The sequence below is a fragment of the Conger conger genome, chromosome 1, assembly GCF_963514075.1.
Source record: "Conger conger chromosome 1, fConCon1.1, whole genome shotgun sequence".
NCBI lineage: Eukaryota > Metazoa > Chordata > Actinopteri > Anguilliformes > Congridae > Conger > Conger conger.
This window is the reverse complement of record NC_083760.1, coordinates 50688375-50709339: the sequence shown is the minus strand read 5'-3', so window position 1 is coordinate 50709339 and position 20965 is coordinate 50688375. Positions and strand designations below refer to the sequence as shown.

The 20965-nt window shown below is 44.9% G+C and overlaps 1 protein-coding gene across 4 annotated transcripts in view; it reads right to left on the bottom strand.

Annotated features, from left to right (window-relative positions):
- rims2a (regulating synaptic membrane exocytosis 2a) overlaps window positions 1–20965 on the bottom strand; it is a 247373-nt gene that overhangs the window by 169579 nt on the left and 56829 nt on the right. For 3 of the 4 annotated variants that reach the window (XM_061216002.1, XM_061216003.1, XM_061216001.1), the window contains exon 1: window positions 5616–5737. In XM_061216002.1, the coding sequence (XP_061071986.1) occupies window positions 5616–5737 (122 nt within the window). Of the gene's footprint in view, window positions 1–5615; window positions 5738–13298; window positions 13556–20965 lie in introns of those variants that run through there. The other variant, XM_061216000.1, reaches the window with a different exon arrangement.

The window sequence follows — 20965 nt, the reverse complement described above, 5'->3', positions numbered from 1 at the left end:
AATGTCATAGGGGATAACAGATTAATTTTTAAAATATACAGTATATATACCAATAACCAGTAAATATTCAAGGTGAGATCTCAACAAGTATGTAGTGCTCATTTCTTATAAAAATTGTACTTGCTGTAGATTACGGGTGTTCAAGTCTCTTACACAAAACTTGTGCTGAGAAAATGCTGCGAAGTGATCCAATCTGGAAAATGTCTGAAAATGCCTTCCAGTGCATGACACCGCACTGTTGTTGTGTTCTCAACTCAACCCATTTAAATTATGCATTTTTACTACAAAAAATCTGTGTTATCCAGACTGAATGAAATTGCTACCCAGCGCCAGTGACCCGTTTGTTTGGGCAGGGGCCGGTCGTCACCCCTGTTCCTGGAGCAAGCGCGTACGGAGCGTGAGGCCTGCAGTTCCGTAAGGTCCGGGACTTCTAAGAAACAGCTCCAGCACCCCATTATGACTTCCACCAGAGTGCATGCATAATGCATGGAGCGGTGTTTAAAAGCACAGCCCATTAGTGTAGTAACACAAAGAGTGTGTCTCTAGCGGGAGAAAGGGAGAGAGGGAGAGAGAGAGAGGGAGAGAGGGAGAGAGAGAGACAGACAGAGTGAGGGGGAGAGGGAGAGAGGGAGGGGGAGGGAGGGAGAGAGACAGAGAGAAAGAAAGAGAGAGAGAGGGAGAGGGAGAGAGACAGAGAGAAAGAAAGAGAGAGGGAGAGGGAGATGGAGAGAGAGGGAGAGGGAGAGGGAGAGGGAGAGACAGAGAGACAGAGAGAAAGAGAGAGAGAGGAACAGAGAGAGAGAGGAAGAGGGCCAGGCCACCAGCTCATGTAAAAGCACACTGCACTAGAGCTCCATACTCCTCTATAGCCCTCCAGTGGGACCCTGAGAACATGGGATGCTCAAATCCCACCCTCGAATCCAAATCCAGCCCTGGTTTTCTTTTCTCCTGGGTAATTAACCTAACAGTTTGAGCTACTGTTTGGCCAGACTTATCTTTATACCTGACTTCCAAGAAAAGGGAGGATGGAAAACCGGCAGTTCTTAGCCCTCGAGGACTGTGATTTCCTTGACAGGGGCCTAGAACCAATCAGAGGTTGAAGCTGGGAGGATTGAGTGTGTGCCTTGGGAGCTTGGAGAGAGCCGGGCCTCCTCTAAGACCTGAAACATGTCCGGTATGCTAACAAAGAAGATTCAAGCAGTCAGAGAAATTTGTCTGACCAGGATCTAGGGTGGCCGAGTCATATTAAACATACTGACATCAAGAAGAAAGATTTAGTATTGTTTCTCATTCTTCAAAGCCTGAATACACAATCTGAACCGTGTTCACGGTTATTGTTAGCAGTTCAGCGTCTCAGAGCATCTATCATCGAAAGATTTGGCGCGAGAGACACCTCTGTGAATTCCTACCGAAACATAACCCTTACCATGAAGATTTAAATGTCAAAACATTCGTTATTTAAGGCTTTCTTTCCGCAGTGGAATCCGACGCGTTACAGTTTTTGGTGACCACTTCCGGACGCTGGTGTGGCTGCAGAGAAAGCGCTGGGTTCGAGACTCCGAGGCGCTTGTACACATCGATCACGGGCGTTATCCTCAAAGCACTTCCTTCTCCCCGGCGACGCCTGGCACCGCCAACACACCGAGCCAGGGCAAACACACAACGCACACTGCCAAAAATGTCTGCCTTAACCCTCCTGCTATGTTAAGAGTTCATGACCCCAACAGTTTAAATAAAACCAAAATTACTGCAAAAGAAAAATGTTGACACTTTGTGTCGTCTTCTTATTGTCTCCCAAACGACTAGCCATTTATCCATGAATATGAAAAAGCTGTGGGAAACATCTCATTGCAGTGAAAATATTTTCAAGATAAATATTTTATTTAATTTTAACTGAATGTCCCTTATGTTAAGAAAAATACTGTATAGAGCTTGGGGAAACCACAATTTCCTGTCCTCGTTTGAGGACGCAGGGTCTCAGGAGGTTAAAAAACATTTTTAGTCTTGCAATAAGTCTTAAGATCAATTTTTTTCTCTCAAGTGGATTTTATTTTGTTTTAAGTTATTAGTTGTTTTGAGTTATTCCACTGGCAAACCTTAAAATGGGTCAAAACCGTCCTGGTTCATTGGCAATATGTTTGTCTTATTCAGCAAAAAAGTAAACAAAATAAGATTTGAAGTCTCAACATAAGTACGAACATGCTTGTTGAGATTGACTTATTTTTGTTTTTTGCAGTACACAGACCAGACCGCCCTCCACCATCGAGAGGCGACTGACCATGGGACTACCCTTCGCCTGAGCCTGCCCCTCACCTCAGAGGGAGCGTGTCTTCTGAGGGGCTATTCCAGGCGGTGAGGGTAAATATCGAGGTGGGATGGGGGAGTATTCTGTTTTTCTTTCCGCTCACCGTTCTTTTAATGCTTCCCTGCCACGCCGGGGTGGGAGTTAACTTTGTGCGGATGAGCGGGGAGATCGTTAATGTTTCATAGAGCTAACTGTACACACGGCATACCCTCGTTCCAAGTGACACGCACTTTCAACGACAAGACACTGCTATGTCCACTGCTAACAATAACAGCATTCGCCAAATGGCACTACACAGTAACACTGAAGATGGTCCATCTCTTCAAGTCAGTTCAGTTCAAACTCTGCTTGAGGCGTCAGAGCTCAAGACGAGCATTCATACGGGTTATGCCAACGACACAGCGGCACATGAGCTGGCATGTAATCCACACAGGCAGCTGAACCCCGATGAGGCCGGCAGAGTCTACAGACCTGCTCCTCAACTCACGGCCCTCGAGGGGCCAGGACCTGCTGCTTTTCCACCCTCGCTTCTCCTGCGAGTCAGCTGGGAAGTCAGTCCAGCCAATCGGTAGTACTACTTCAGTTAATTGCCTAAAACCGGGGCCAGATTTGGATTCGACGGCCAGATTTTAGGATCCCTGGTTTCCAGTGATATGCAAGAAAATAAGAAAGGAGGTATAGAGATTCATACTAGGAAAATGAGAAATAATTATTTTGGTAGCACTGTGAAGAGACTGTATAGTTAACCAAAAAAATAGAGAGCTTTAAAGTAAAGAAAAAACCATGAGTGAGGTAAAATCATTTCATTTGCATAAATACCGGCTAATGACTTCGGGCTCTGACGGCCCAGGGATGCACTTGTGAGAAAATTGGACCTGTCAGGTACTTCAACAAGCTGATTCTGCTCCACTACACATCCAGACCCTGCTGAAAAAAACTACTCAAGCTAGTTTTTGAAGCAGCTGGCAGCTGGTTGACAAGTCAAGACCGGCTCCCAGCTCAACATGGTTTAGCGGATTGACCAGTTCAGACTACCTCCCAGCTTGACACGGTTTAGCTGGTTGACCAGTTCAGACCACCTCCCAGCTTGACACGGTTTAGCTGGTTGACCAGTTCAGACCACCTCCCAGTTCGACATGGTTTGACCAGCTCAAGCTATGTTGTGAAACAGCTCAGACAAGCTACCAGCACTAGCTGGTTGACCAGCTCATACCCACCTAGAACAGCTTGGCCATGCTGGTTGACCAGCTCATACTCAGCTAGACCAGCTGAATTTAGCATTTTACAGCAGGGGATTCTTGGGCATTAGGCCAGTGACACCAATTTCTACTCCCAGTATGTGTAACCAGCACTTGAGACTGCACTGGGGTTAGAAGTGGGATATCTGCGTTAGCAAATACAGTGCATCGCACAGCCCGGCCAACATTCCAAAAAGAGCACAAACTACAGCCCCGTCAAAACCTTAGCGGTAGCTCAGCTGCATATATCTGCCTCATAAACCACCATTGGCTGCTTCAGTTGTGGATATCTCTGGATCTGGCTTTGAGTTTAACATTTCTCCCATTTTCCCACTGCCAAGAGAAATAATAATATTTAGGTGATTTTAAGAGACGTTTTGTTGTTGCGGGATGTTGGCGTTTCGAAAGGAGGGAGCACAAAGAACAGCAGCGGTCCTGCCACTTGCACCGATGGCACCGTACTGTAGGTGCACTGGCTCCAGTGTAACCCACACCCTCAGCCCAATGGCCATGTAATGTGAGGGGGCAGAGGAGGATGGGACACTGTGAATTATTTCTAAGGCAGAGAAGAGAGAGCGAGAGAAAGCAAGCGAAAGAGAGTGAGAAACAGCCCATAATCCTCAGTCAGGGGCACACACCTCGTAACTCCTGACCACCCCGTCTGTGCCAGCAAGCACAGGGGGTGAGCCCTACTGTACTCTAAATACGCGTGGATGGAATCTGAATTAACCCCGCAAAGACAGCCAACTGCTTGCCCCCCATCCCCCCCCACCCCCCACCATGTATGTACTGTTGTAATAGCATTACAGCACATTGACAAACCTGACCAGGAGTATAAAACACACAGCCACATACCAGTGAAGGCTTCTGGAGTCGCATTAGCTATCAGGCAGCTTGGCCAGTTTACACTGAAACTGCACAACTGATCTTCTATAAGCATCGTGACAACGTAAGCTTCCCTTTTTCTCTTTTTAATGTGTGCCAGCCCTGCCCCCCTCCCCTCCTGTCCTCTCTCTCCCCCTCTCTCTCTTTCACACACACACACACACACACACACACACACACACACACACACACACACACACACTCCTCTGCAGAGTTTGACCATTCATCAGCATGGTTATAGAAAGAATGCATATAAGTTTTATGGTTTAATGGTTAGTAGCAAGACAGTTTACATAATATGGTTAAGACAACAGTAGAAATTGCAATGTACTATAGGTATAGTCATAAATACCTGAATATTTAACACGGGGGGGGGGGGGGATGACAAATGTACTTATTGTTTTTTTGTGTTTATCATGTAAACTACATAGGTGCCTCACCACTTTGTACAGCATTGGTCTGTAAACGATGCGCAAGCGTTGGGGGTGGGGGGTCGCTTGGCTTTAAACACTATGGCTGGAGGTTACAAGCAGAGCACGCGAGTAGAATCCCGCATTTCAGAAATAACCCATAACCCATTCTGGATAACACACGGAGGGGGGTTCTTTCAAATGGTAGAGCCTGCCTTTTAAGTTGAAGCATTCGCAGCATGCAACCTTTTACTTATATAGTATTAGGCTACGGAAAAACGGATACCATCGCCTCCAACATTCATGGGCATTTATCACAACCCTGGCGGACGGTCGTAAAGAACGGAACAGCATAAGCCATGCAGGCAAGATAGAGTTTTTGCGTAATTAACGCTGTTCAGAGAGAGTGTTATCATAAAAACCAGCGGTGTTGGTGTTACGGAATGCTACTTGGGTTCGGAGGTACTTACACTGGAGCGCAGGCGACACATGCGGCAGGAACACACTGTACTACATATACAGTATCACCGGTTCTCCTCAATTTAACAGGCTGATTATTTTAAGGATTAATATACGGTCTCGAAACGGTGCCCCTTCCGCGCAAGCAGCACCACCCGCCCCTTAGCTCAGTGAAGGACATTTTCAGCGGCAATTTCCCGATATGCTTTCACAAAGGCTCGCAATCAATAAGCGAGACCCTCCTCGGCACGGATACACCTCCGATCTGCCAACGGGGAAACCCTTCATATATCACACTATTTCAAAAGCATCACTCACCCGATGTTGCTTAGCGCCTGCTCAAGCAATTCGGTCTGCAAAATATTCTGAGGCGGCGAGAAAGCCCCATTGAAATGAGATAGAACAGAGCTACAAAACTGACGCAATGTCTCAAACTGCATTTTCCTTTTCGCCTCTTCTGCTATCCTCGGTACGGCCCTTTTCCTTCAGAAACAACACATCCACCTGTCCTCGCGCCGGAGTCCCTATATCTCCCCGGTGCATTAAACGAAAAAACGCCAATCAAGTTCCATATTTCTTCTGATCTTTGTAAAAAGTATGCTTTAGCCAACAGCAGTCGATAGTTAATTGTTCAGTCATTATGGTCCGAACTTGGCCTGAGAAAAATGTAGGCGCGGGGAGAGCTTTTCGCCTGACTGTAGCAAGATTTCTTCAGCGAGGAGGGGGGGGAAACGCACGGAAAAAGGCAGCGAGGCATCTTTCCCAGACATCGCTGTACGGAGCATCAGGGACCGCTTTCACACACACAACTCATTTCTCCAAGCTTATTAAAAAATATACTCTCACTCGCGCACGCCCTGACTCACCCACTCACACACACTGTCGGTCGCGCACACTGATACACGCGCACGGTGCTAGCGAGATGCTGTCGTCAGGACTTTAGCCACATCTGGCTGCCAACCGTCAACTCTCAGAAGTAATAAAGGAGGTGGACAAGGCACCCTAATACCATTAAAGCGGTGTCTGAGGGGGGAAGGAAGGGGGGAGGACGGGACTTCTACTGGAATGAAACCTAATGGCCCCGACAGTTTACACACAAATCACCGGAGCGCATTCTGTGTGGGAGGACAGGGGCTTGTCTCCTAATATCCAGCGTACAGATGGGAGTCAGTTGCAGTAAAGCACAGAGCAATTTAACACGAAGAAGAAACAAAGGTAGCGGCGGGGGTGGGGGCGCAAACAACGCAATGGCTTACAGTAGGAAGACATGATAATAATTGCACTTTAGCCTATGCATACAAGCATAAATATTTGATCCATTATATATACGGTATAAACATATTTTAGGCAATACATGCAGCAGCATTTATCAATAAACAAAACCAATGCATAGTCACCACATTTTTAAATCTGTATTTTTAATTAGCTAAGCACCAATGATGGTAATAATGCATTTTATTATATAGCACCTTTCTCAAACTGAAATATATTTTATTAGGTACAAACGCAAGACTAAAGAACAAAACGACAATAACTAGCAGCACTTATAAATACAATACAATGCAGTATAACACTAACACCCAATTCAGTAGACATTTGTTCCCTGTACCCGTTCCTCAATATCTTTACCCAGAAATCCCCAGCAATGAAAGAAAATGGATCCAAAACAGAGGATGCGCATGAATGCAAAAATCCCTGACATGTTCTTTCAACAGTGAGCTTTTCCCATCTTCCCAAACGGCACCCAGAGGGACGTGGAGCTCCCCTCTGCTGAAAAACACTTAAATGTGCAATTTCTGCCATTACATAATCCCCCTAATTGCTTTCCCACTCCTTTGTCTGATTGCCTCTACTCACTTTTCAGCTTCCTGCCTGAGACAACACAGACACAAGCATCTCAATAAAACAATCAGTTTAGTCTGCGTTCCAGCAAAATCGAACATTTCATAAAGTACTATATATCCACCGCTTCCAAGGCTCTCATTGAGCCTCACACAAAACTGAATATTACACATTCCTCCCATATGAACATTAGAAGAGGATAGATGTTGATATCACTAAGAAGAGTTGATATCGCTGAATGTGTTATCCCACCTCCAACCTCCCCTGTGAGTTTCACATAATTTCATTATTGTGAGTTCATCATCTCACAATAATTTATTGCATAACACAACTATTTCAAAAATAATTACAACTGTGGGTTTATTTTCCGGCTTGTTTTACATTATAATGTTTATTTATTTCCATGCTGCTCCTATGAAACAGCAGAGACACTGAGTTGGGGGAGGGCTGGGTTGGGGGAGGGGGGGATGGGATGATTGCATGAAATTTGAGGGGGGAAAAAATGTGTGAAACCTCAGGAAACACAAGCAATTAAATTCTAATCCCAGCATAATTATTGTTGTTTCGTCAACTTCAGCACTGACTTGTCCCGCAGTATCTGTGTGCTCACTGAAACGGCAAGGCGAAGACCAAGATAAATTAGACGCTTTCCTAAGTTATTTCTTGTTATAAATAGGCTGTCAGATTTTTTCAGTGAAACAGAATCAGAGTTAATTTAAACATTCTTTAAGATTAATGGAAGTGAATCCTGGTGCTTATGTTGTAGGACTTCTATTTGTAGGCCTTCCCCAATCAATCATGTTCTCAGCATTATCCATTGAAATTTCAGATGGGAAACTTTGAGATACAGTCCATCAACATTTATCTCAGGCTTGTGAAATCGGTGATTGTTCAGTGCCATTTCTCTCTTTTGTCACAACACCATCCAATAAAAACAAACTATGTGCTGATATAAATGAAAAGCCATATTGATTTTAAAATTTCAATTCGTGCTATCTGACTATCAAACAAAGAAACTAGTCACTGCAGCATATTTTTAGAGTATATCTGGCAGTAGGTTGTTTGTAATTAGAAAATAGTCAACTACCCAACTCCAATGTGAGTGCATTATGTTTGTTAAATCAATTACACACTGTATATGTAATACTATATATGTACTGTATGAAGAAAGCTAATTTGAGAAACGGCATATTATGAAATACTAAAAGGAAAATACTTCAAAAAATAGCAAAAAATGGAACCATCTGAATTTGTGCTTTTAAGCAAATGTCCACTTCCATCAAGCTGAACTTTACTCAAAGGAAACAGCATGCAGGGGGAAGAAAAAAATACAACAAAATAAGAAATCATAATCAGGTAGGAGTTCAAACTTGTGTAAGTAAATTAAAACAGGCATTTCATAAGTCCTGATTTAACCCTCATATTATGTTGAGACTTTCTGACTTTTATGTTTGAGGTAAAATTGACCGCAAAAATATGAATTGACATGAAATTATTGTAATAGAAAAAATTTGACACTTTGTGTTTCACTTTCTTATTGTCTCCCAAATGACTATAATTGTATCCATAAATATGAAAAATCTGCGAGAATCATCTATCTCATCTGAGCCTGAGGTAAGTGTAAGTTTGACACCTGTATGTAAAAGTGCCACCAGAACCATCTGTGAAGAAGATAAAAAATAAAAATGGTTGTACATTTTCTAACATTTTATACAGCTACAGAGGGTAAAGTGAACACCACACAACACTTTTATATGCAAAGTTTGTACAGGATTTTTGAAAACATAACATTATGTTTAAGTGATTTTTACTGTTTAATCCCACCAAATTAGAAAAATGTAAAAATAGTGTACAGTATCAAGTTGAAAAAAGGTTATCTGGTTATTGAGAGAGGTCGGCCTGAATGAGGTCAAATAGACCCCAAACATACTATGAGACCATGTTAACTGCACCTCTGATATGGCTTGGGAATTGAATTCCAGAGACAAGCTCAGAACAGCCAAAGGGAGAGTAAGTGATCCATTTGTTTTGCGCAATCCATGTTTCTGCCATTAGATGGCCGTCTACCGTGTGTTCTTAGGTAAATGCGCCCAGTTAATCCTGAAACTCCCCACTTGCAAGAGACTGTCTCTGACCAATTGCAAGTGCTCACAGATCACTGAAACTGCATTTCATGTCAACATATAAGGTGTCACGCATTTAAATTTTCAAACCACTTGAATTGCGTGGCGATTTCTTTATAGCCTAATGCCGTATGTAACCATTTCTATTCTGATCCTTGATGATGAATGAAAGCAGACAGGGTTTTATTTGACCATATGGTAAGCATGGCAAAAAGCCTCACCTTTATCAGTACAAAGAGGAAGCACACACAAATATTAACTCATAAACGTGGACATGCACAGACACATACACGCACACATGCACAAACACACAAACACATACTTGTATGCACACACACACAGCCATACATAAGCATGCACACACACACACACACACACACAATGCACATGCACATGTACACACAAACTCTCATGTATACACGCCACATGTGTACGCACATACACACACTCACTCATGTACACCCACTCACACACGCCTCACAGACACACACATTTTGTCATTCTTTGTGTTTCTGCTACTCAGACTCCCCCAGACAGCCCTGCCTCTAGCTCTGCCAGCAGGGGAAACGCGTACAGCGCGAGCGCTAGCCTCCAGCGCGGCGCAGCCGGCACGGGGCTCCGTGCTTCAGGACACCGCGCTTAAACAGCCCTAACGACTCCGCCGGGTCTCTGCCGCAAAAGCAGTTTACGGCACGCCGATTACCCGCCGCCATTTTGGGAGGGAGACGGCAGCGTGGAGCAGCCCACCGCAGGCCCTGCCGTTCGCCCGCAGCCGAAGCGAAAGAGAGCTGGCCGTCGGTACTCAACCTGTCAGCGGCGAAATAAACGGTCCGGCAGAGGTAAGAGGGGCGACAGTCCTGCGCGCCGAGAACCAGACGACCTCTTGGGATGGGCGGAGGCCCCAGTGAGAGGCCCCCCCCTGACATACAAGCGAGGGGGAAGAACGGCCCCTGTATCGATCCAGCCGGCACTGTGAGCCCACGCTGCCACAGACAGCGCAGAGAGCTGGCCCGCCCCCCTCCTCCTCCCAGCACTGTGAGCGCATGCTGCCACAGACAGCACAGAGAGTTGGCCCAGCCCCCCCCCTCCTCCCAGCACTGTGAGCGCACGCTGCCACAGACAGCACAGAGAGTTGGCCCGGCCCCCTCCTCCCAGCACTGTGAGTGCACTCTGCCACAGACAGCACAGAGAGCTGGCCCGCCCCCCTCCTCCTCCCAGCACTGTGAGTGCACGCTGCCACAGACAGCACAGAGAGCTGGCCCGGCCCCCTCCTCCTCCCAGCACTGTGAGTGCACACTGCCACAGACAGCGCAGAGAGCTGGCCTGGCCCCCTCCTCCTCCCAGCACTGTGAGTGCACGCTGCCACAGACAGCGCAGAGAGCTGGCCTGGCCCCCTCCTCCTCCCAGCACGTAGAGACCCGTGTCACGCGCAGGGGACGGTGGGCGAGGGAGACATCTGCTCCCGGCGAGCGGGCGCATCACGAACGGCCCGGGGGGAGACGCGGCTTAGTCGGACACCCGGAGGCACGCGGGAGCGGTGACGCTCGTGAAATCGTGACTCCGAGTGATTGTCTGGCTTCTGTTATTTTCAGGTTTCTCAGGTGAACGAGAGGGACAGGAGCCATCATGTGGCGGAGAGCGGTACTGCACCTGTGACAGCTTCTTATGTCAACTTGGACCTGTATGGATAGGACCTATGGGTTAGCTTTCAAGATATCAGTTTCGTCAGTTTATATTTCACCCTCCTGGTGGTACCTTTATTTTCACTCAAAAAGCCTATTTTCCCTATTTCTACTCATATATTTATGTTCGAGGTATGCTATATATATATATATATATATATATATATATACCTATATTTTTTCTTTCATAATTTAGGTCACACAGACAAAGAAATAGATGTTTTTGTTTCCCAAAAAATGCTCTGATGTACTGTATGTTTGCACCCTTGTTTGGCAACAGCCCAATCATTTTTCATTGGTTCACCCTGCACTCTCTTCATTGTGCATGTGACTAAGCATGTGACCAAGGACACAGTGAGCATGAGCAATGAGCAAAACTATTACACTTCCTGGTTCCCTATGTGGCAGAATTTTCCCCCATAGGTTTCTATTGTTGTCGCTGTCTCTACATATTTTATACTCTAATGATTGGCCTCACTTCACAAGGATGCTAAGTTTACTTCCTCCGTCCTGTGGCATGCTTGGAAATCAAATTTCTCCAATACATAAGCATTTTGACAGTGAAGAGTTTACCTTCTTCTGAATATGCAGTGGGCTGTAGAATTATTGCACCCTAAATAAATATGCAGAAAAAAAATTACAGTTATTGACTGTTGCTTTATTTTCCAACATGCTTAAAGTAGTGGGCTTTCAATGGAAGCAACCAGTCTTTTCAAATTCATCTGACCACAGCACTCTCTTCCAGTCATAATTCCAATGAGGTTTGGCAAACTCCAGATGCTTGGTTTTGTTTATTGTGCTCAGTAAGGGCTGGCTTTGTGCCACCCTTCCAAAGAGTTTGCTGGTATGGATGTGCCATTTCATGTTTTTTTTAGACTTGGTGACCCCAAGACACAATAAATCTTTGCTATTTTTGCTTATGGCCTCACTCACCATCTTCCTTACTGTCCGTGGGGACAATATGCACTAGCATTCTCTTCCTGGCAAGTTTGCAACCATTCCATATGTTTTATGTTTTTTATTATTGTCCTTACAGTGCTAAGTACTTGTGATGGTCAATTACCATCTGTGTCTTCTGAATTGGCTTCTTTGGCATTTTCCCATGCTGATGGCTGACAAAGGGATTTTGCATGCTTGTTCCCTCTTTTTCATATTCTAGTGAAACAAAGTATAAATAATTGATTGCAATGGATTGTAAAGCTTGACAAAGAATTGAACTCTTAATAATTTCAAGTGTGGAAAAACATATTTGCTGTAAACCTATAAAACCTGTTATTGTGCAATGTGTCTCCTTTAAGATATTTCTCAGTTCTTCGCACTAGACATTTTTTCGAGGCGCAAGATCAAAGCCGTGCCATGCTGTGTGATTTCTTAGCTGGTGTCATGTCAGCTGCATCCCCGTCTCCTCACCAGCAGTCAGGAAGACAGCCCGGCTTTACAGGTTTAAATGATTCAAACTTCCACGTTTTCCATGAGGACTCGTTTATCAGAAGCACTCAACTCTTGTCTCAAACCTCTTGACCCCTCACTCCAGCAACTTCATCGAATTTACGCACTCAAATGGTCAAAACCAGCAGCGCTAACATGGTCAAAAACCACTGGTGCTCACATGGTAAAAACCAGTAGCACTCACACCGTCAAAGGCAACAGCGCTTACGTGGTCAAAGACAACAGAGCTAACATAGTCAAAACCAACAGCACTCACATCAAAACCAACAGTGCTAAGTTGGTCAAAGATAACAGCACTAACATGGTCAGAACCAGCAGCACTCACACAGTCAAAGCTAACACTGCTCACATGGTCAAAGCCAGAAGCGCTCAGATGGGCAAAACCAACAGCACTAACATGATCAAAACTAACAGCAATCACATGGTCAAAGACAACAGCGTTAACACAGTCACAACCAACAGCGATTACACAGTCAAAGACAAGAGCGCTAACATGGTCAAAACCAACAGCGCCAATACAGTCAAATCCAACAGCGATCACACAGTCAAAACCAACAGTGCTAACATGGTCAAAACTAACAGCGCCAATACAGTCAAATCCAACAGCGATCACACAGTCAAAACCAACAGTGCTAACATGGTCAAAACCAACAGCGCTAACATGGTCAAAACCAACAGCGCTAACATGGCCAAAACCAACAGCGCTAACATGGTCAAAACCAACAGCGCTAACATGGTCAAAACCAACAGCGCTCACACAATCAAAACCCACAGCACTCACAAGGTCAAAGCCACCCTACCTATCTCCGCAAGTCCCCTCCTCACAAAGAGCCTACCTGACAAAAATTAGAATCGCAGAAACCAAAACCTCTCCCAGCAGGGAGCGGAGGCCCGTCTCCCCTTACCTGTCGATGATGTCGCCGGGGCCCGACCCGTTCCTGAGGGGCCCGTGAGGCGCGTTCCTGTCGGGCGCCGGTACGTCCCCCGAGGATCCTGGGTAGTAGTACGGGTCCTGCAGTTTGGCCTTCTTCTCGCGGGGCGCCTCCTCGCCGCGGTGGGCTTCACAGTCGCCCGGCTGCCGCGGGCCACCGCTGTAGAACCAGGCTCCCGAATTTGTGAGGATTTCTTGTTGTTTTCGGCACAAGTTGCATACCCACATTACCTGCGCACAGAGGAGATACGCTGTTACAACGTGGCACTGGCACCGAGGCTAGGAAGGAATGGTAGGGCGTCATTGGATCATTTTCATGAGATTATACTTACAATTTGACACCACAACATATTTTATCATTATCTCTGCATAATGGAGATATAACATGTTTAACAATTTATTACTCCAGTATCCATACATTTTCAAATGTTAAATGCTACTGGTGGGTATTCATTGCTTTCACTCATAATGCTCAAAGGAGAATTAAATCCGCCACATTCCAAAATACATTGTGTTTTTTTACTGCTGTAATTGAAAGGTTTTACATTTTCAATTACAAAGAATTACAAGGAATGACCAATCACATTTGAAGTGACATCCTCTGTTGAGGAGCACACATGACCTCAACACTGTACCAGGATGGGTGGCTCTACAGCAAATTACTGTAGATGTCACTGCTGTGGTCAGGATTCAACATATTTGGGTTTGGTCACCAGCACTTCAGCAAAAGTGAGCCACCTGGCATCTTGTGAATTCAAAGTTTTGACCCGAATATTAGCACCTGTTGAAAGGTTTACCATAAAAGGAACGCCAGCCACTGAACACCACTGATGTCACCTTCATCACACCAAAAACACCAAGCCACTACTGTGAAGCAAAAGATTTATACAGGGCCGTGTAGCCAGGAATTCTGGCCCTTCTGAATATTGCTCTGGGACCCACTTTTTAAAGGTAACGCGTGCCCCCTCTTCAGCTCCAGGCCGCCCTCAAGCTATGGGCCCCAAGAATCATCACCACCGTTCACCTCAAACGCCCTGAGTTTGCAGACTAATCCACATACCACGAAGAAAGAAAAAAGGAGAGAATATACATAGAGTTTGCCTGCAACACAACACGTTAGCAACATAAATATGCTTAATTAAAAAGCCCCGATTCATCGAGTGGCTCGCATCTACAGCACACTCAGCACCACCCACAGCAGGGAAATAATAATTATAATAATAGTAATAATAATAATACATTTTTTTTATACATCACCTTTCCCAAACCCAAGGACACTTGGATATAAACTGAAAGATTCAACAGAAAACACACAACCAGAAAGTTCCCACAGCCACAAAAGAGCAGGATACACGGAGGACAAAGAGTCAAAGCGGACAATCGCGTTAAAAGACCTCCGGACACATACAATAAAATGAACAAAACATACACTCTTTTTCGAAGGTTCCGGTCGCAATCCGAGTCCAGGTTTTCCCACGAACCGAAAGGCGGAATACAGAACGCCGGCGTAGGAAGGGACGCTCTCCTGACCCGCTCGTTACCTGACGGGAAGAGCTAGCGACAGAACTCGACGTGCTTCCCGGCCGTGACTGACGGGGACTCAAAGAGCCGCGGCGACGCCCGAGTCCTGAGACGGCTACGCATCACAGCGGCCACCTGTTCGACGGCCACGACGGCTCCTGACGCTTCCGCTCCAACGGCTCTACGCTCGGTCTGGCTCGCGCTCCGACAGTCGCCGACGGTGTAGGTAGCCGGGAAAAAGACAACGAGCGCGGGGGAGAAAATACCGAGGAGGAGGAGGCGGAGGAGGAGCGGGAGGAGGAGGAGCGGGAGATGTCTAGGTCACGCCTCGGCGCTGCCAAGCGGCCGTCCCTCCGACCCGACAGGATGCACGGCCCTGAGATCCGTTATTCCCCCCCGTCTGTCTCCGATCCTGATGAGAGGTGACAGCCTGTTTCCCTCTCCGCCCTCTCTCTCTCACGCTCTCTCTCTCAAGCTCTCTCTCTCACGCTCTCTCTCTCAAGCTCTCTCTCTCCCTCTCCGCCCTCTCTCTCTCATGCTCTCTCTCTCCCTCTCATTCTCTCTCTCTCCCCCTCTCTCTCGCTTTCTCGCTCTAGCTCTCTCTCTCACACTCTCACTCTCTCTCTCACTCTCTCTCACGCTCTTGCTCTCTCAAGCTCTCTCCCTCTCCTTCTCTCTCTCCCCCCTTTCTCCCACCCTCTCTCTCTCCCACCCTCTCCCTCCCTCTCTCTCTCTATCTCTCTGTCTCCCTCTCCTCCTCTCTCTCTCCCCCCTTTCTCCCACCCTCCCTCTCTCTCTAGCTCTCTCTCTCTCGCTCTCTCTCCCCCCTTTCTCCCACCCTCTCTCTCTCCCTCCTTCCCTCTCTCACTCTCTCTCCCTTTCTCTCCCTTTCCCTCCCTCTCTCTCTCTCCCTCTCCCTCTCTCTAGCTCTCTCTCTCCCTCCCTCTCTCTCTCTCCCTCTCCCTCTCTCTCCCTCTCTCTCCCTCCCTCTCTCCCTCTCTCCTTCTCTCTCCCTCTCTCTCTCCCTCCCTCCCTCTCTCTCTCTCTCTCTCCCTCCCTCCCGCTCTCTCTCTCTCCCTCCCTCTCTCCCTCTCTCCTTTTCTCTCTCTCTCTCTCTCTCTCTCTCTCTCTCTCTCTCTCTCTCTCTCTCTCCCTCCCTCCCTCTCTCTCTCCCTCTCTCTCCCTCCCTCTCTCTCTCTCCCGCTGAGCTGCCTCCCCCCCGCCCCCGCAGGCCGTGCTGCTGACTCACTACATTACCCTGATTACCACGGGCGGGGCCCATCCCCGTCGCCCCGCTGCCTCGGACAGCGGCGGTAAGGAGGGCCCGAGGGAGGGGGGGAGGGGTGCGGGAAGCGACAGGGGGCTGGGCTGGGTGTGACCGGCACGGATTCACTGTGCCTACAACCTCTCTCTCGCAGTGCAAGCTTTTTACCCCTTTTTCCAGCATGTGTGATCCCTCTTGTCCACATGTCTCAAATAAATTAGGGGGTGAATAACAGGGTAATGGTGGGTGGGAGGGGGGGCTACATGAGCAGAGCGTTCTATTTTGGAATTACGCCAGTCTTTTCCATTACTTTCCATGTTTTGTGGATGAGAGTACCACACTTTCACACAGGTACAAGCACATGAAAGCCCAATAAATAGGCGCAGTAGAAATAGATGCAATAGAAGCACTAGTCATACTAGGGAAACAGGTCCTATAATGCCAGTTATTTCAGAATAAAAAAAAATTTATTTAATACCGATGCACCTGACCAACATTGAAAAAGACTCCATTTTCGTTTCCAGCTGCAGATGACGCAATTCGGTTCCGTCAGACGGTAATGCCCCAATTTCACAAACAAAATGGCCGACAGGGAAAACAAACATATTCTTGCCGCAGGGCAATGGAAGCCTTTAACCAGGATCGCATCCCAAAGCTGGAGGCTGTGCTCTACCTTCAGACGTGAGAAACACGGGGTTTCACAACTGCCAGAGCATTCTGCGCCACCCCAATCCGTCCTGCTCCATACCCCAGTTCCATCACAGAAAGAACACACTATGTACTGTACATCAGACTGCCCTACTTGTGAGCTCCATATAAGTGCAACTAGCATAAAGTCAGTAGAAGTGTGCTTATCTGAACTACCAATGATAATTAAGCATACTGTATATTGGGGCTTTTTATCTCATCACTGGAGGCCTAATTAAATATTAGGTTTCCAAAAATGGAACGATAATGTAAAGAGGCAAAATAAAGTGTATAGTATAGTAGACCTCATAATCAATCAATATACACTCACTGAGCACTTTATTAGGCAGACCAGTAGGTACCTGTACACCAGCTTGTTAATGCAAATATTTCAGCAGCCAATCATGTAGCAGCAACTAAAGGCATAAAAGCATGCAGACATGGTCAAGAAATGTGATCCAAGTGACTTTGACTATTGAATGAGTGTTGGTGTCAGTCTACAGTGGTGGTTTGAATATCTCAGAAACTGCTGATCTCCTGGAATTTACATGCACACTAGTCTCTAGAGCAGAGAATGGTGTAAAAAATTAAAAACATTCAGTGAGCACCAGTTCTGCAGGCAAAAATGCTTTGTTAATGAGAGAGGTCAGTGGAGAAGGGCCAGCTGACAGGAAGGTAATAATGACGCAAATAACCACACAATACAACAGCGGTATGCAGAATAGCATCTCTGAACACACAACGCATCAAACCTGCTGGATACAGCAGCAGAAGACCAATAAGTCTAAAAAATAAGTGGAATAAATAACTAATAAAGTCCTCACTGAATGTATAATTTGCCCAGTGTGCAGGGAAGGAATGTGTCCAACAGCATAAAATAGAACTACTAGAAAGCAGAGAGTTAAAGGTCTCGTTAACTAGAGATCATTTTAGTTTTTAAGGAATGTGTCATGAAGAAATGCCCTACACTGCAAAAAAAGATTTGTCAAACCGTCCTAACTCATGAGCAATAGTTGTGGGTTATTTAGCTAAAAATGTAAATAAATAATATTTAAAGTCTCAATATAAGACTGAAATACTTGAGACATATTTCTTGGTTTTTGCAGTGTAATACATTAATGGACTAATACTGTATAGGACAGCCAGAGGAAAACATACTGCACAAGGTTCATGGATTTCTAGGTATGGATGCATATGTTTTCTATCATCTGCATATAATAAGATCTGAGCCAGGGGTACACAACTCCGGTCCTGGAGGGCCGGTGTCTGCAAGCTGGTTTTTGTTCCAACAATTACCTTCATTTATCTTTTGACAGCTCTAGAAATGATGTTGGCTCACTCCTGTACTGGATCACAGTAAAATCTTTCGAATACACTTGCAGTCCGTGGCTGTAGCTGGTGCATATACAAATGTCTCATCAAGACATTATTTAGTGAATTAACTAATTAAGAGCAGATGTTGGCACAAAATACTGAAGCGGGATCGGCCCTTGCTGTGCACCTTTGATCTAAGCTTATGAGACTTATGAACAGAGTTGGATTTATCTTATCCATTCCCAAGGATAGGAATACTAGTTTCACTGCATTCCTATACCACATTGGTCAGGAAGCCAGAGTAATCCTATACCAGACCAAAGCAAAAGAACAATAACTATTAAACAACACAAAACAACAAAAAAAACACTTTAATACACAATGTCTTAGCATACCAGTGGGCAATGTTTGTCAACCGATGACCAACGGCACGCCAAGTCTGTGCACTATGTGAGGCTGTGTGGCATCTAGAAGTTTCCAGTGTCTATAGCCCTGGTGTTGTTGGTATGGCAACATCACCTGAGGGTTGGCCATGAGGATAGCCAGCAGTCCATTTCATAATACCCCTGGAAACTGCATGTGCTTGCGCAGATTAAACCTTTTGCAAAAGGTTTGTAAAAATCATATACATTGCAGTCCGTAAGTATTTGGACAGTGGTACAATTTCTGTTCTTTTGGCCCTGCGCTCCTACGCATTGAATTTGAAATGAAGAAATGAATATGACGTTAATGTGTCAGCTTTAAATTGTCACCTTTAATTTGAGGGTATTCATAGCCATATCGGGTGATCTGTGTAGGAATTGCATCCATTTCTATACATAGCCGTTTATTTCAGGGGACCGAAAGTGATCTGAGCTGTTTCTGATTAGTCATGTGTATTCAATCGCTCCCATAGTGCAGGTATAAGAAAGCTTTCAGTATCTAGTCTTGATTCTAGGATTATGATTTCCTTTGGAGTCTATTATTGGAGTTTGTCAACATGAGGGCCAAAGTTGTGTACTCCATACTGTACGTGTTTGTTGTATATTTATTTTACATATTTTTTATTTTAATATTTTGCACTTGGGTGATGGCTAGCGCTACAGCCAAACTATCCCTGGCACTCTCCTCTGCTTCTCACAGCTGCTTCTCACAGACAGAACCGTTTCTTCCTGTGTTTCAGCCTACTCTGTTGAATCTAATTATGTAAGATAAGCCTTCACTATATAAGCACTTCAAAAAGCATGGGTTCTTGGAAACAAGGAAAACAGGCTATGTAATTTATTATGCTAAAGTGATGCCCACATAGGTTAATTGTTTGAACCTTTATTGTTGCTAGACATGTTGTCATGAAATCAGCTGTAAAGTTCTGGTTGAAGCTGCAAATATAATAGGCTACCCAACGCTGGTTCTAGGATTTTGGTGGCCCTAAACAGGAAAAGTGCTCCAGACATAAATTATTCCCACTACTAAACAGCTGAATTGTGAGGCCCAGGAATGGTTTTAGCCCTAAATGACTGCATAAAGTGTTTCTGCCAGAGGCCTGATCTGAGGCTAATGGAAATTACAGCTTTCCGTGCTAGGCACTGTTTTAAGCACTCACCAATCTGGTTTTAACATTGTGTCTGCAATGGATAACCGACCAACATCGTGCCGCTGTTTGTGTGGACTTGTCTAAAGCCTTTGACAAGGTTGATCACTCTATGCTACTACAGATACTGATTTATTGTTTTTGATTCTGTAGCCTAACTTAGAGATAGATAACAATGGGGTATATCGGGTGATTGACAATCAGAGCATAAATAAAGGAGTTCCACAAGGTTCAATTTTCGGGCCAGTCTTGTTCACCAATTACATTAATGATATTGTCTTATCCATAGGCAATAGTTATTTTAATCTGTATGTTCTCAACTGTACACTGATACTATAAACAAAACAGTTAATAGTCTGCAGCTTGCTATCATTGGCCTGCAAAATGCACCTCTAAAGCTAAAACTAGTTAATTCTCTTTTTTTTATATAGGGGCTTAAAAACAGCACTTTAAATGGTTATTGAGAGAGAAACTAAATACAAATATCTTGGGCTTTGGATCGATGATTGATTTGCATTTAAGGCTCATATTGAAATGTTGAGAATTGAAATTAAGCTTATTTCATAGAAATAAAGCCTCTTTCCCCATGTAGATGGAGGGTTGTGGAAGCAACATTTCTCTCTGTACTAGAGTATGTCATCGCATTAGTGTACAGATCATTATACTGTCTATAATTCAGCATTGAGATTTTTAACAGATGACGATTATCATCACTGTATTTTGTATAAAAAAGTGGGTTGGCCCTCTCTTTATGTGAGAAGAGAGCAGTATTGGCTTATGTTAATGTATAAAGCTAATCATAAACACCCATCTTATGTTCACAGGAGTTGAACTTTCTCAGATGCTGCCTGAAATAATCCAGAATTAAAGAAAGCTGCTTTAGATACTGCACCTGGAAAAAAATAGCTTCTGAAACTCAATGTTCTGGTACCTCTTTTCAGGAATCTCTTAAAGAACCCAATCACATTTCATTATGAATGTTGTATTATTGCTTTTATGTTTGGGCTAACATTTTACTTACTGTTGTTGTCATTTTGTGCTTTGTAAATAGTATATTTTATTTTGTCGGTAAATTTAAATAGGGGGCTTTGATCCTCTATCTATGAGTACTATATGAAGTCAAAATAAATAAATATATAAATAATCAACCTTGTAATTTGTTTACTATACGTGCCATACTGTCCACATATTGCTCTTTTTTAGTCTAAACTTTTTTTTGTTTGTGTTCATCATATAATATTTGGTTATAATGGCTTTGAAAAGAACTCCCTTAAGGTGCACATTC